Source organism: Phascolarctos cinereus, unplaced genomic scaffold (genome assembly GCF_003287225.1).
Source record: "Phascolarctos cinereus isolate Bilbo 61053 unplaced genomic scaffold, phaCin_HiC Scaffold_4;HRSCAF=312, whole genome shotgun sequence".
Lineage (NCBI taxonomy): Eukaryota > Metazoa > Chordata > Mammalia > Diprotodontia > Phascolarctidae > Phascolarctos > Phascolarctos cinereus.
Window position 1 is genome coordinate 572875012 of NW_027555847.1, and position 17695 is coordinate 572892706.

A 17695-nucleotide genomic window follows, 5' to 3' on the forward strand; every position below is an offset into this window, starting at 1 on the left:
ATCTAGTTATTTACATGCCGTTTCCCCTTTTAGTATGTATATTCCTTGATGGCAGGGGCAACTTTTTGCCTTTTTTTTGTATTTTTAGCACTTAGGGGAAGGAGGGGAAAAATAAACATTTATCAGGCACCCACTACATGCGAGGCACTAAACACTTTACAAATATATCATTTAATCCTCATAACAACCCTTTGAAGTAGGTGCTATTATTATCCCCATTTTACAAATGAGGAAATTGAAGCAGAGGTTAAGTGAGTTGCTCAGGGTCACACAGCTAGTAAGTTTCTGAGGCTGGATTTGAGCTCAGGTCTTCCTGACTTCCTTATCAATCTGGAAGACTGCCTGACTATTCATTGTCGTGGCATCTCTTTAAGACACGGTGTTTTCTTTTTTAAATAATTTAATTTTTTTCTAATAAAATTTATTTCTCTCTCTTCTACCTTTCCCCCATTGGGGGTGGGTGGAAGACAAACCAAAAGCTCATAACAAATATGTACAGTAAAGCAAAACAAATCCCCACATTGTCTATGCCAAAAAAGAAAACCCATCTATTGCTGTCCATACCCTAAATTCATCACCTCTTTGTCAGGGGTGGGTAAGATATTTGATCATTGGTCCTATGGAATCATGGTTGGTCACCTCGTTGATCAAAGTTCTTATTTCATTAAAGTTGTGTGTCTTTGTAGTGTTATTATTGTTATATAAACTGTTTGGTTTCTGCTTATTTCATTCTGCATCAGTTCATGGGTCTTCCCAGGTTTCTCTGAAATAGACCCTTTCATCATTTCTCATGGAACAATAATATTCCATAACATCCATATACTATAATTTGTTTAACCATTCACCAATTGATAGGTACCTCCTTAGATTCCAGTTCTTTGTCCATACAGAAAGATCTGCCACAAATATTTTTGTACACATGGGGCTTTTCCCTCTCTCTTCAGTCTCTTCGGATACTAGATGAATCCATTATGACATCTTGACCTAGGCATTGTAGGGTCTGTTTATTTTTCTATTTATTTTTTTTATTATAGGCCTAGCAGAATTATCACTGGTTTAAAATATATGTATGCATAGTCAGATGATTGGAGTGGGGGAGGGAGGGGTCAAAGAACATTGAGTTTGACATCAGAACACTTGGGTTCAATTTATACCAATCACTTAATAGCTATGTAACTGGGCAAGTCAGTTATGGATCTAGTTAAGTTATTGTTCCACTTTCAGCTTACCTGTCTCTTTCACACCTATTAGTATAAGATGTTGGTTATTAATCTGAAAACTTTTGAATTTTTTAAAAAATATTTTGATAATTTTATTTCAACTTAATTGATTGCTTTTTTTTTTAACAAATCCTATTTGTTATGTATTTATTTTGAGAAGGGGCCCATAACACTTTGCCAAACTTCCATAGAGGTCCATGACACCAAAAAAGGTTAAGAACCCCCTTCTTTAAGATCGTAAGTTGCAGAACTATTGCCAACCTGCGCTGGTCAAGGGAATTTCTTCACCAGGAGCTCCCTGCCCCAATGAGGTCATACATCTGGACTTAATGAATTAAAATGTTTAGTCCTCCTAAGTGGCTGTGATTTTGAACCTCAAGGTCTACCCCATTACCTGTCTTCTGTCATTGCCAGTCTATTGAGAATGGTTTGCTCATGCCTTTCTTGTTTTTTTTTTCTTTTCATATATTTCAGGAATAGAACTTTGTCCTCCTGGACATCGGTTCATGATCACGATGGTGGCAAGCTTCATAGCTATGGCAGGACAGTTCCTCATGCCAGGCTTGGCAGCCCTCTGTAGGGATTGGCAGGTCCTCCAGGCTCTCATCATCTGCCCTTTCCTCCTGATGCTTCTCTACTGGTCGTAAGTATTAATTTCTCTCTTTCCAGGGGACAATACCAAATTCCTTTGGGGTAAGGGAAGGAGGGTTAAAAAGACCAGATTCACTTCTCTGGTTTGGAGATGAATATAATATCAACTAACACTGAATATCAACCCAATTTAATAAACATTTATTAAATGCCTACTGTGTGGAAGACACAATACACTTTTGTTGAGTGTCCATCACCTGGTATTGGACACAGTCCACAATCATTGCGTGGCATAAGGTAGTAGTGTCAAACTCAATAGAAATGGGGGCCACTCCAGTTTTCATATTGACTTAGAAAACTACATATTAATATTATCTGTGTTCTATTGTATTTTTATTTATTTTAAATATTTCCCAATTACATTTTAATCTGATTTGACTGCATTGGAGAGTGTTGCAGGCAACATGTTTTGATGCTCTTAAAGAACTTAGGATTTCTCACTAATTTCTGTATTTTGACAGTTTTAAGGGGGATTCAAATGTTTGAAGGGGAAATAGGAAGTGGTAAGGAAACAAGCTTTGATGGTGGGAAATCCCTTTTAGTTAGTAGATGAGTCTATTATACCTTGCGCTGGGCTTTGTGGAGTCTTTTTTTTTTATTACTTATTATTTCATTCATATATATACTTTCACTCTTTGGCCTGCTATTTTTTTGTTTCATTTTGATTCCACTTACCATTTTCAGTGAAGTGAGAAATAGAGGTTGGAGGGGGGCGGATTATTTCATCTTCCTCTTACTCTCCTTATTCTCCATCCCCTTTACTTTTTATCTCCCCTTTTCCTCTATACTCTATTTAATTCTACTTTTTAATCACTAATTTAAAAAAATCTCCAGAGGGTATTAGTTGGTTATGCCTGTATTTTATTTGCTGGAGATGAGAGTCTGCCTTTTCTAAAAGTGAGGGTCTAGAGGAGAGAAGGACCAGGTTTTATTTATTTTTATTTAGCACTACTTGTATTTTGTTTTTCAATCATTGGATGAGCTAGAAAAGGAGATCATAGTAAGCTAGAGTAGAGATGTTTTTTTCCTCAAGAGCCTGATTCTTCCTTACTATATAATAAGCAACCTCAGCAACAGTGGGAAGCCAGTAATAGGGGGGTGGGGGTGCAGATGGGCCACCAGCTGGGGAGGTTGTTCAGCAGCAGCTGCTGCTATAATGTTCTAATCTCCTTGGAGGCTCCCCTCTCTACCCCTTTCCCCACAGACCAAGAAACTGTGCTATGTCTGTACCGTTCTCTCAAAGACTGTGTGCCCCTCCCCACATCCTACTAAGCATATTTCAGAGACCATTCTTCCTTCCCTAAGTAGTATGAGTTTTTGTAGCAGGGAACTCTTGACCACATAAAATACTCTTCTAACTTTGACTTGATAAAGTTTATATCCTATTTATGTTTCTCACGTCTTGCTTTCAAATACACACAAGTGCAGACACACACTCAGGCTGATTGGAGGGTGTATAAAGAGTTCAGTAAGCCTTTCAGCCCCGAGTGCCACTAACACTAAGGGCTAGAAAGCAACCAAATAGAAACAGACTAGAAAGGAAGAGAAGAACAACCCAAATATAGTGGTAAATACCATTACCAATTACTTCAGGGACTAAATGTAACTGTGCCGGCTCCTGAGTTACAGACTTTATTTGCTTTGTTCCCCTTACATTTATTTATAAGACACCAGGCCCAGTAGACCACCTGATCTACCACAGAGCAGAAGGTTAATGGGAGATGATCTTTTCCTGGCAATTTGAAAAAGGTCTTAACAGGGCATCATAAGACCATGGGATCTTCCATGTACAAAAATATTCATAGCAGCTCTTTTTGTGGTGGCAAAGAATTGGAAATTGAGAGGATGCCCATCAGCTGGGGAATGGCTGAGCAAGTTGTGGTATATGAATGTGATGGAATACTATTGTGCTATAAGAAATGATGAACAGGCTGACTTCAGAAAAACCTGGAAAGACTTATATGGTCTGATGATGAGTGAAGTGAGCAGAACCAAGAGGACTTTGTACACAATAATAGCCACATTATGCGATGACTAGTATTGTTAAACTGAACCCTTCTCAGCATTACAAGGATCTAAGACATCTCCAGAGGCCTCGGAATGGAAAATGCTGTCCACATCCAAAGAAAGAACTATGGAAGTCAAATCGCTATCACTTATTTTTACGTTCTGTTGAGTTTTGTTTCATCTTTCTGATGGTTCCTCCTATTGGTTTTAATTTTTACTTACAACTTCACTAATGTGAAAATATGTTTAATGGCTATGTAAATGTAAAGCCTATATCAGATTGTTCACTGTCTTGGGAACGGTGGGGGGGAGGAAGAGGGAGAAAAATTTTCAACTCAAAAGCATATGGAAGTGATTGTTGATAAATCAAAATAAATTAATGAAATTAAAAAAAAAGAAAGACCATGGGATCTTATAAGTCATCTCATTTTACAGATGAGGAAACTGAGGCCCTGAAAGATTAAGTAATTTGTCCAAGATCACAGAGGGAATAAGTGGTAGAGCTGGGAAGAGGAATTCTCCAAGAATATCATTGCATCTGCATCTTATTCTAGCTCACCTGATGTACCTTATGCTAATTCTTCGGTCTCCAAGAACCAACAATTATGCGTATAGCTTTGTGGGTTGTCAACAAGGTGCATGTAAACCACTAGTGGTTGCTGTCCCTTTTGAGCCCTGAAATGTGACAGATACTATAAAGATGTGACAAGTACTGTATCTGTCTATGTACATATGTATCTATCTATCTGTCATTACTCTATCCCAAATGAACTGATTTTTGCAGGTGGCCAGGTAGGTGGTACAATGGATAGAGCGCCAGGCCTGAAGTCAGGAAGGCTCATCTTCATGAGCTCAAATCTGGCCTCAGACACTTAGTAGCTGTGTGACCCTGGGCAAGTCACTTCACCCTGTTTGCCTTAGTTTCCTCATCTGTAAAATGAGCTTGAGAAGGAAATGGCAAACCTCTCCAATATCTTTGCCAAGAAATCCCAGATGGGGCCATGAAGAGTCAGACGTGACTGAGATGATGGAAAAGCAACAACAAATCCCTCAGTGGACTAGAAACTAGTCTTATTGGCTAATGGACCTGGATGGTCCCTCCTCTTCTTTTCATCAGTTTTAGGCATAGAAGGAAAACTGGCCTACCCAAATACAGGAGAAGTAATGGGAATGAGACTTAAGTGACCCACCCTAGTTTGCTGTAGGTGAATCAGTCAGCTACCCAGATTAAGAGCTGTGCCTTATGTGTCTTAACTCAGCCTGTGCCTCATGCTCCTGAGTCTCCCATGCCTCACACTTAAGGAACATTTGTTCTTTGCTCTCTCATTTTTAAAATGTTGATGACATACCATATGGATATTCGTTCAGATTGAAACTTTTACTTTAATTCCTTGAAATATTCATGTCTTGGGCAATTAGGTAGCACAGTGGATAGAGCACCGGCCCTGGAGTCAGGAGGACCTGAGTTCAAATCCGGATTCAGACACATAACACTTACAGGCTATGTGTGATGTGTGACTCTGGGCAAGTCATTTAACCCCAATTGTCTGGGGAGGAAAAAAGAAGAAGAAATATTCATGTCTCATCAATGTGGGTCCCTACATCAATGTTTCATAAAATATCATGGCTGAAAAATTGTCATCAGAGAGCTCACCTTTTGGTGATAGACCACTTTGTATTCAACTAAGCCAATCATTGGACATCTGTCACTAGGCTAGTGGTCGAAACCTTTTCAATTTGATAATGACAAATCTTTGCTACAAGAGTCCAGGGTTTCTGCCACACCAAAATGAGACATTGGCACATTAAGATAACATTTTTTCTAGTTTCAAACTCCATTCTAACATAAGAACCCTCTTTGGTGGTGAAAAATTGTATTGATATACATATCTCTTTCCAGGAAGGGGGTGGGAAGGGCAAGCTAAAGAGCAAGAGTGAACAATTTCATACCCAGATACAAACTACTACTTATCCATTTTCGAGGGCCTTGGTAACTAAAAGAACAGTTGACCTGTAAAAGCTACAATGGTCCTCCTTTCTTTTCATTTTTCTAATGACCATCCTTCTTTCTATTTGCTACAATTAGCATTTTCTCATTCCTAAAGGCTTCTGTGTTACTTAATGGTACAAAGTGGTCTCCTAGAGAGGCTCTGGAGTGCCAACCAACACTGCCAGCTGTTGGTGGCAAAATATTGAGAGTGTATGGCCTCCGTTTAATCAACAAGTATTCATTGCATGCCCATGGTGCCCAGCAGTGTACCTGGTACTTCAAGTGCAAATTAAAACACACACACACACACACACACACACACACACACACACACACACACACACACAGATATGGGCTCTGCCCTGAAGAATGCTTACAATCAAATGACAGAGATAATAATAATTCCCATTTCTGTAACCATTTGAGGTTTAAAAAAAACATTTTGCTCACAAAAGTCCTCTAACTAGTACAGAGAGTATTATCCCCATTTTGTAGGTGAGGAAATTGAGGCTCACACATGATAAGTGGTTTGCCCATAGTCACACACTAAGTGAAAGCTAGCATGTGAGCTCAGATCTCCTGAATCTCGGTCCAGCGTGTTTTCCATTTTAGCACACTCCCAAGGTAACTAACCAATCAACAGAATCATAGGAGTACAAAAAGTACCAAATCAAGTTGTTTGTTGTATATAGGGGCAACAGGAGCAAAGACTTGGCAGTGAAAGGTGAGTTTTATTTTGTGTCAAGATAGGTAGTGAAATAAGAAATCCACCCTTGCCGGAATGATGCTGGAGAGGAGTAGGAGAAGAGCATACAGGAACAGTAAGGGTAAAGGGTGAGGGACTTTGAAGACAGCAGTCCAAAGTTTCTAAATGATCAGGAAGGCAATGAAAAGCCACCACAGAGAGAGCAGAGAGCAGTCTGACAATAAGAGCCATTGGAAAATAGCATCAGTTACAGAGTATGAAATGTTTTGGAGTGGAAAGAGGGGAGGGATTAGAAATCCAGGCAAAAAGAGGTTACAGAAACATGGGTGAAAATTGGCCAAGGATTTGTGGGTGGGTGCAGAAACCAGTGGGTGGGTCCTAGTGGTGTTTTTAGAGCAGGTTCACAGAATGCATAGTTTCCATAGCAACAAATTCTGTCAAGAAATTTGCTGAGTTCAATATATGGGATCAATGAAAGAAAACAAGAAGCTAGGGAAATTGATGTCTCATATTTCAGGTGTGTTAGACTATTAATTGCCTTCTCCTGGATTCCAAATAGAAGGTGGGACTTCAGAAATGGAGCAGCCTATTTAAATATGTGCCTATTGTCTCCATCTCTTTTGTTCAAAGAGAGCTGCAGACATATCCTCGCTAGTGGCTTGGTATCACCATATGCCTTATAGTGTTTAATATAGCTCCCCGCCTAAGTTAATAGGAACAGAGGAAAAAAGAAAGCACGAGTGATAAGCAAGTGTTTTTCAACCAAAAAACATACCAGAGATGGATATTTGGTCTCTAAAGCCAAGTGTTTCTACTTTCGTTTTGGCATATTGGATGACTTTGTTATCTCATTGCATCTATGTTTATTTTGGTTTGGGAAGAGGCCAAAGTTTTACCATCATGTAAATTTAGAAGCGAGTCATAATACCCAAATTCTTGTCCAGGAAAAGGGTTTTTCTGCTTTATATAAAGGATTCCTTCAGGGCCAAAGAAAACAAATGTGAGAAGTGTCTATGGCCCCATGACCATAGAGAAGAGACGGAAAAGAAGAGACTAATCAAATGCCTTCATGGAGAGCAAAGAGCTCATGGAGTGGAATCAATCAACAAGCATTTATTGAGGACCTACTATAGTATGCATCAGGCACTAGAGATACAAGTACAAAAAGTAAAACAATCCCTGGCCTCAAGGAGTTTACAATCTTATCAAAGTAGGCAACCTGTACATATTTAAGAGTAGCAAAAAATCTGGGGCTCACTCTCCCATTCATCTCACACTATCAAGCTGGATCACCACAGAGTGGCTACTATTTCTTTCCTCCAGACTCTAGGAGTAACTCTGAAGAGTTGGGAGTTTCCTAGTGCTATATCATTTATGAGCCCCTTTCAGTATCATCTAGTCAGTTAACATTTCTCCAATATAAATTAACTAATGAACACCAATTAGCTTTTAGAAGGGATATTTATTTAGGAGGTATAGCAAGGACCAAAGTACAACCACATCCCCCTCAAAGTGGGAGGCACATTCTCCCCCTCCACATACCCACTCCATCTCTAAGGAGAATTGGACTTTAAAAAGATAGATGCAAAACATTCCCTTGGAGTGAGGAGGATGACCTTCTTGCTCTGCGGGTCTTTTTCTCCCTTCAAGGAGTCCTCAATAAGTGAGGTACCTCAGCCACTGGATGGAAAAGGATAGGTCCTTCCCCCCCCCTTTTTTTAAATGTATTTGAGATAGAAACCTAGCAGTGATGTTGCTGGATCAAAGGTTATGCACAATTTTATAACCCTTTGGGCATAGCTCCAAATTGCTCTCCATAATGGTTGGATCAGTTCACAGCTCCACCAACAGTGCATTAGTTACCCAGTTTTCCCACATCCCCTTGCTTTTTGAACACAGTATCTCAGCTACCACATCAGTTCTTTCTCAGGCTGGTTCAGAGGATTGTTCAGCGCCTTCCAGCTCTTCATTAGACTTGATTGTTGTGGCTACCATCAGACTTCATTATAGACTTTTATTGCTGGACCTCTTATGAACCTTTCCAATTTTTCTGTTGGAAACCTTGTCTGTTCCATATTTATTCACCTAAGATCAAGAAAGAGTCAGCACAAAGAGACAAAAGAACCAAAGGCACCATGCATTCATGTACTCCTGAGGCTGGGTGGAGAGATAAGGCAGCTGCTACTGCTGCTGATCTCTCCTTCCACCCACATATCCACAGCATTTCTTCCTCCTTACTTGAAAGCTACCAGAGAAGAGATCAAGAGTTTGTCCATTGGAACCCTTTGTATGCGCTCAATTTCAGCACAGCAGGTAGTTAAGAGATTTTTTTCATCACTACATAGTAAACCAACAGGAAACAGCCAGAACATACCTGTAAGTGCTCTGAAATGAAAGGAAGGTCCTTCTGTGACACATTCATTGAAGCAGACACACTAAGCCTTCATGTGGGTTGGTAACAGGTAAAGCGTATTATACATATTCTAAGGATCAGTCCTTCATCAGCCAGTCTCCCCCATTACACAATTAGGGAAGGGAAGGGGAAAAGGAATAAGCATTTATGTAGTACTTACTATGTGCCAGGCATCATGCTAAGCACTTCACAAATAGTATCTCATTTTATCTCAATTATATGCAGAATAAATTCGAGGTAGCTAAATGTTAAGGAGGGAAGGCACCAACATTTTGGGGGATCAGGAAGGGACTCGTGCAGAAGATGGTGCTTGAGCTGTTTCTTGAAGGACCAGAAGGATATTCGGAGGTGGAGGTGAGGACGGAGTACATTCCAGGTATGAGGAGGAGGAGAAGGGACCGGGACATGTAGAAAAACTGCATGGAGGATAGAAGTCCTGCTTTGTTTGCCTGGATAAGATACAGGATTGAGGAATATGAAGAGAGGAGTCAGGGAGAGGGCTTCAGAGCAGCTAGTGACTAATACTATAGAAAAAGGTGTGACTTAGCCTTATGAATATTCAGGATCTGACAACACTCTCTTAGATAATTAGGTTTTCTAAAGGGCAATAAGTTAGATGTTAACAAAGTCTTATTTTAACATCATATGCCACAAAATACAAATGTACAAACTAAGCATTCTAAGTCAATTTCAGTATCTTGGGTTTGTGGAGGGCATTTTTTTCCCTCTGAGAATGGCAATGTTCTTCTTGTTTTTGATATGTTTTCATACATAAATCTCAAAGAGTATAAAAAGAGAGGTAGGAAGGAACAGGAGAGGGTCAAAAAAAGATATTCAACAAGAATGAAGCATGGAGGGTGCTTTGGGTGTTTTTTTTTCTTTAAAGCTGACATTAGGGATTTATTTTTAAAAAGCAAGCTGTCATGTGGCTTTGTATTATTATTACACAGAGAACTCTTCTGGATATAGAGGAATTGTTGCCAGAAGTAGTGTTGGACCTTTTTCCAACCCACAGGATCTTGCTTCACATCGGGGATGTTAGCCTAAGTGGTTTTTTTTAATATATTTTACTTTTTTCCCCAATTACATTAGTTACCCAGTTTTCCCACATCCCCTCCAACATCCATTTCCTTTTTTGTCACGTTAGCCAATCTGATAGGTGTGAAGTGGATACTCTGAATTCTTTCAGCTGAATAAAGCTCCCTTGCCCATCATATTCCACCAAACAAGCATCAGAGTGTGCCTGGAGCTCTTTGTGGTTGCTCTGAATTGAGACAATGAGGAAGTGATGTTAACAGTCTGAGCCTTTATTCCCCTAAACCAGGGGTGGGGAACCCGCAGCCTGGAGGCCAAACTTCACAGAACAAATCCTTTTATGAAAGGGATTTATTAAGGTCACATGTGGCCTCCAGGCCTTTTAAGGGAAACCTAGCCTAACTTTCATGGGAGGAGGTTAGGATATTGCTCCCACCACATCAAAGACCCAATTACTTATCAGATATCAAAGGTGACTCTAGGGAGCAAGGATTAGGTGCTACCCATTTTTCCAGACTGGGAGGTAGTAGAATGGATGGAGTGTTGGGCCTGGAGTCAAGAAGACCTGAGTTCCTATGTGGATCTATGTGATCTTGGGCAAGTCAATTAACCTTCTTATGCTGGGTACCATTTGGGTTACATTAAGTTTTAAGTTAAGTGAGTGGTCTAAGCTGCTCATCAATGAGTATGAGACCTGATGACCATTTAGCTACTACATTGATATACCATACTGCATCCCAAAGAAGATTAGAGCCAGAATTCCCCCATATAGTATGTTGTACTTGATGTACTTGGTGAACAAGGACACAGTTATGAGTTATGGGACACTAAGGTAGAGAATACATTTTTCATAAATCAAAGCTGTTTTGGGCTCATGGGGAAATTTAAGAGACTGCATACTCTACCAGGAAATTCAGAGAAACTACCACTTCAAGACTTTGATATCCAACCTATCTTTAGGTTATACAGAGAACTCTTCTACTTTATTCATGTCAGAAAACAAAAGGTCAAAAATATTTCGGGGGAGAGATTTAGTGCTGTAAGAAGTAAGAAAAGGGTTTGAAAACCACTTTATATGTGTTATCTCATTTAATCCTCACAACAACTTTGTGAAATAAGTACTGTTATTATCTTCATTTTACAGATGAGAAAACTGAGGTTGAGCGACATTAAGTGACTTGACTAGGGTCATACAGCTAGTAAGTGCCTGAGATAGGATTGGACTCAGGTCTTCTTGTCTCCAAGTCCAATACTGTATCCATTAAGCTACTTAGCTACCTGAACTCGGAATCAGGAAGACCTGAATTCGGTCCCACCTCAGATACCTCCTAGCTGTGTGGTCCTGGGCAAGTCACTGAACCTCTCTCAGTCTCAGTTTCTTCATCTATAAAATAGGGATAATAATAGCACCTATCTCCCAGGGTTGTTATGAGGATCAAATGAGATAACATATGTAAAGTACTTTGCAAACCTTAAAGCACAATATAAAATATTGGCTATTATTACTTATTATTAAAATATGAACAGATAATGATGTCATAAGGTTTTTCATATTAAAATAAGGGAAATTTTTCCTCTCACTGCTTTATCTTCTGTTTTACCTCAGAAATCATGTCTAGTCTAATGTAATGTATGTTATGAGATAACATGTGCCCCATCCCCTGCAGGAGATCTTTTAGCCTGGGTTTCTTCGTCAGAGCCTTGCTGCTAAAGCTTTTCATCAAGTTCATAATTAGCGGAGGTTCTCAGCTCCAGTTTCAGCTAATGGCAGACTTTGGAGGGAGCTGCTTGAAGAAAGTATAGGAGGCATACTGGAGATGTGTGAAGATGTTGAATTATTAACCGTGCCATGTTAAGTTGGAACTTAGATCTTTTAAAGGGAGGGAAAATGCTCTTGGCAATTAGTGTAATCATAGAAGTCATCTGGGAATGCAATAAAAAAAAGATGATAAAAAGAACTGTGGAAAATGATTTAAAAAAATGGTTTGGAAAGTAATGAGGGAATTAGTGAGAAATCAAGCTGTGACAATGTAACACTGGCAAATAAGTTACAACATCAACTTTTTAGCTGGAAGATAAAACCTAGAAATAAAGGAAGCTAGGTAATGCTTGCATGGGGAGCTCAATTTGGCATATGGGAGAAACAAATTTGGGTGAAGAGTGGAGAAATCGATCATGAAAAGATGTGTGTTCTAAAATGCATTTGATTGTACAGAAATCAAAGGGAAAAACCATTCAAGAAAAGAAAAACCGAGTGTCAGGGTAGACTTGTGTCCATTAGAAACAACTCACCTTTTTAATAGTGCTTTCCAGTTTGCCAAGCAATTTGCTAACAGTACTCCTATGAGGTAGCTAGTGGAAGTATTTTCTACATTTTATAGATGGTGGATGGTTATACAGCTAGTAAGTGTCAGAGACTGGATTCAAATTCCTAAGTCCATTGTTCTTTCTACCCACCGTGCTGTCTTTCATAATTAGTGTCATATGTATGCCAATTAATAGTAACCTGAAATGTAAGGGCAGGGGAGAGGGAAGGGATGAACCTATCATCCTTCCATATAACTAACCTGGAAATCATCACAGCTCTCTAAAGTAAAGTGGGTTCGGTGTTTTTGGTTTTTGTTTTGCCCACTATTTTTAGTTGTATATGAAGCTATATTTAACCTGTGAGCATGATATCAATGTAATTTTTCTATCCCATTTTTACCTAAATGCATTTACAATACCATGTTTGTGTTGTCTTCGTTTCTTAAAAAAATGCCCAAGATCTACCCTTCTCTATCAAGTGATGATATATTTAGTGACACAAATGGCTTGAATTTGAGAGATGGCTAAAAAGTTTGTAGGAAAGACTTTATTGTGCTAGTAGCATGGGTGGAGAGGGGAGAAGGGCCTCTGAACAGGAGACTTTAAGTTCCCCATGTCCAATGGCAAAAGTAGAAATAGTGCAAAAGGGGTGGCTAGGTGGCACAGTGGAAAGAGCTCCGGCCTTGGAGTCAGGAGGACCTGAGTTTAAATGCAGCCTCAGACACTTGACACTTACTAGCTGCGTGATCCTGCTCAAGTCACTTAACCCTGATTTCCTCACCAAAAAAAAAAAGAAAGAAAGAAAGAAAAAAGAAATGGTACATAAGAAAATGAAATCCAGAAGGACAGCAGGGCTATGTCAAATAAACCCAGAAGAAATTCACCCCAAAGGCAACCTAATTATTAAAATAAATAAATAAATAAGGACTAGCTTCCAAGATACCTGAAAGAGAAGATATTGAACAGTTGGGTCTAATCTTTTAGAAAGGACACTGATTACCTAGAGATCATCCAAAGTAGGGCAACCATGATGATATTAAAGGACTACCAAGGCATTCTACTGTTGGGTAGTTCTCATTACTCTGCTTCTTTGTAGCTTCTATCCAGGCAGTTAGGTGGTACAGTGGATAGAGCATTGGGCCTGTGGTCAGGAAGACCTCAGTTCAGATCTGGCCTCAGACTCTTACTAGATCTATGACCCTGAACACTTGTCTCCTGAGGAACCTGTATGTGGGTAAAGAAGCAACAATTAGAACCGAACATGGAGCAACTGATTGGTTTAAGATTGGGAAAAAGTATGACACTTAACCCTGTTTGACTCAGTTGCTCTATATAGTCAGAAGAAAACCAAGAGCTACTGTGGCTCACTCAGATCATGAGTTTCTTATTGCAAAAGGAAAAGAGAATGTCCGAGAATGAGATGGATAGATAGTGTCATGGAAGCAATGAACATGAGCTTGGACAGACTTCTGGAGATAATGGAGGAGAGAAGGGCCTGGCTTGCTGTGGTCCATGGGGTCACAAAGAGTCCAACACGACTGAACAACTGAACAGCAACAAAAAAGCTTCCATCTGCAGCTCCTGTTTATGCCCTTTGGCCAAGCAGAGTGCATCTAATTTCTCCTCCACACGTCAAATACTTGAAGGCAGTTATGATGTGTATCCTCCCTCCCTACTCCCCACACTTTTTTTCTTTTCTATTCTAAACAAATCTCCAGTTCCTTCAACCAATTCTTTTATGGTATAAATATAAATAAAGCACTTCCAGCTCCTTGGAGATAATAGATTATTTAACTCCAGGAATATCTTATAAATAATAGAAAGAAAAGCCAGAAATGTTATTTTGGGGGTTTTTTGGGGAGCATCTGATGCTAAATTCTGGTTGTCTACACACATCCCCAACACCCCCGCTTCCATTGGCTGTCCAGAGATGATATTGTCAAAGTGTAAATAAGCCCTTCAAAGGGACATGATATCCTCTAGGTTTATTATGAGATGTGATCAAACAGTTTAAAACAAAGCTCTGCCCAGAGACTGCAACACTGACTGGTGGGACCAATCAGTCTATGAGTGTTTCACACATCCCAAGCATGGCATCTGTCTATGACTTGCTGTGTGGCACAGATTTTATGGAGCCCTCAGGCAAGAAGCTGCCCTGTTTTCAAGATCACCTACATAAATAATGCAAAGTGAATTTAAACTGACTAGTAACAAAATCAACATTCACTCTGCTTCCAAATGGAACAGAGAGTAAAATTGCTGTAAAAACTGAAAACCATTGTCTTTACAAATAGTGATGCAAATACATACTGACCTGGTTTTAGAAAATATCTCCTCTATTCTAACAAGACACCTTTCTTTCAAGTTATCCACATACAAAATATTAATTCCAGGCCCCATGTCTTTGTGTTGTTCCAACTGCTTGGAATGCCCTCTGCTGTCTTGTTTATCAGATCCTACCTATCCTCAAAGGCCAAATTTACCATTACACCATGAAGTCTTGGCCAGCTCCTACAACTTACACTCTTTTTTAATTTTTTTATTCTGAACTTAACAAACAGCAAATAAAATGAGCCATTTCCATGGAATTTAGGAATAGAACAGGAGAATACTACATAAAACTGTAAATTTCTATTATGTAAAGCTTGCTTTTCTTCTAAAGTTTATAATAATTTAACATATAATTTCCAAAGCTGTCCTCTTTGTGATTCATTTGGGCCTTCCTTCTGCTGTCTTTGCTTTTGGGGGATTTAGAGAACCCTACCTTTCAGGCACCTGTGTGGCATGATGAACAGAGTATTGGACCTGGCATCAGGAAGACCTGAGTTCAAACAAAGCCTCAGATACTTACTAACTGTGCGACTTTGGGAAAGTCACTTAACCTCCATTTGCCTCAGTTTCCTCACCTGTAAAATAGGGACAATAATAGCACCTACCTCTCAGGATTGTTATGAGGATCAAGCGAGATAATATTTGTAAACCACTTAGGACAATGCCTGGCACATTTGTTGCTTTTATTATTATTATTATCATTACTACTACTACTACTACTACTACTACTACTACTACTACTACTACTACTACTACTACTACTACCACTACCACTACCACTACCACTACCACCACTACTACTACTACTACTACTACCTTCTCTCCTATTTCTACCTCCCCTTTGGGAGGGAAAAGAATGAAAACAAAAATCTTATAACTAATAATAAAGCAAAACAAATTCCCACATTATCAATGTCCAAAGATGAATGTCTCATTCTGAGTCTTGAATCCATCACCTCTCTGTCTGACCAGAAGGACATACCAGAATTAGGACAATAGGTATCCAGAAACCTAAAAGACATACATGGATATAACTGGTGATTGAGTGAGTCTCAGCAGCCTGCAACAGGAGGAGACCAAAGAATGGAGATAGGGAGGATATGGAGAAGGCACAAGGACCTAGTTTTGAGACCTGGGATTCAAGGTATTGGCTTGAACCCAGGGAAACAAAGAGCCCAGTAGCTGGAACTAGGGGTGTAGAGTCAAAGTAGAACTAATAGGAGCTAAACAAATCACAATTCACTACCCCCTGCTTTCTTTGATCTCTGATAGAACTTTCTGTTTATGTTCCACATATTTTATTGATCAAAAATTCCCCAAAGGTTTTGTGTGTATGTCTTGTTTCTCCCATCCCCAGCAAGACTGTGAATACCTCAAGTATGGAGTCACATCTTAAACTGTGTATGTTTCCCATTGCAACTTGGTCATAGAGTAAGTGCTTAATGACTACTCATTGAATCAAACTGCTTAGTAAATTGAAATAAGAAAAAAATTTTAAAAGATAGACTGTTACATGAAGCTTCAATTCAATAACAAAAAAATTAAATTTCATTCATTTGAAGTCTGAAACCATGTAGAAAAAAGCTGACTGATTTTTAATTTTTGATTCACTAAAATGAGTTAATGCTTTTTCACCAGATTTTTTTTTGAGAGAGGAATAGCATGGATTATTTAAACTAAGAGAATAAACTCTTCAAGTATTTCATTATGTACGTAAAATTAATAGGTTAAAATAAATCACTCTTATTTATTAATAAATACATTTTATGAGAATCATTATAAGGTAGTACTTCATTTGCCTAGTTCTAGTAAGTGTGTATAATTGAAAATAATATATAGCTTTAAAGTCCTATGATCATACCTTTTTATCAATTCAAATCCAGCACCCTTCTCCCCATTCCACTCTCATTTTATCTGAATTCCTAAAATTTCACTAAAACTCTTGATGGTTTGGGCTGGAGGTGGAGGCTGATAGTATCTTGTACAACCATAGCTTCCAATATCACATGTTTTCATCATTGGACAAAATGCCAAATAAATTCCCTCTGGCAAGATTACATTGACAGATACCATGTTTATATGTTATTCTTTTTGCCTGCCTAAAGATAATTTTTTTAAATTAGTAAACTAGTGAAAGAAAGGGTTGGTAAGCAGGGAAGGTAAAGTAAATTAATACAGAGTGGGAAGAGTATAAATAGATAGAAGATTATCCCAGCCCTGTGCAATGTTTCAAATGACCTTTCAGAGTACAGTTGAGTCAAGAGATAGCTTGGTAGAATGGGGAAAGTACAGGATTTTCATTGGCAACACTTGAATTCAAGCCCTCTTTAGCATCAGTTCCACATGTGTAAAGTGGAAATAATATTCCCAGCCTCTTCTTTGTAATGTTCATCAGACTTTAGAGCTAGAAGGACCAGAAACCATCTAGCTACCATAGGTTCCCAAAGTGAGCAATACTGCCCCTGGGGGGGGTGCTAGAATGATCCAGGAGACTATAGTAGCCTTGGGTACAACAGGGGAGCCCTGAATAAAAATAAGGGGGGTGGTGGAAGCATAAGGAAAGAAAAGAAGAAAATTTTGAAAAATTGTTTGTACATGTTTCATCTGTTGCGTAACAGAGTTAAAGTAGTAATGATTACATTATTTTCCAAATAAACACACAAAAAGTTATAATTTATCAGTGGTCAAGTCTGCTGATAGGCCTTAACAACCAAGTGTTGGCAGGCAAGTGTGTTTCACATTGTTAGGAAGTCCAGCATGCATTGACAGGAATATGTGCGTGTAATGACTTGTTTACAAAATGATTCTATACAGTTACATAACACAATATTGTGTCATCAAAATTTCAGTGCAAGAAAAAAAACCCCACAAATTCACAATAAATTATTAAATTTAAGATGCATCATTTAAAAAATTTATATATATATTTTTTGAAATGACACCAATTTTTAAAAAGTTAAAGAATTAAAGTAGATTTCTAGGGTAGTGCTGAGTAATTTTTTTTAAGGGTGGTAGGCCAAATAAGTTTGGGAACC

At 38.8% G+C, this 17695-nt stretch overlaps 1 protein-coding gene across 1 annotated transcript in view; it reads left to right on the plus strand.

Annotated features, from left to right (window-relative positions):
• Positions 1–17695, plus strand: part of SLC22A23 (solute carrier family 22 member 23) — a 267653-nt gene that overhangs the window by 183703 nt on the left and 66255 nt on the right. The window contains 1 exon segment of the mRNA XM_020976653.2: positions 1695–1863. Within this exon segment, the coding sequence (XP_020832312.1) occupies positions 1695–1863 (169 nt within the window).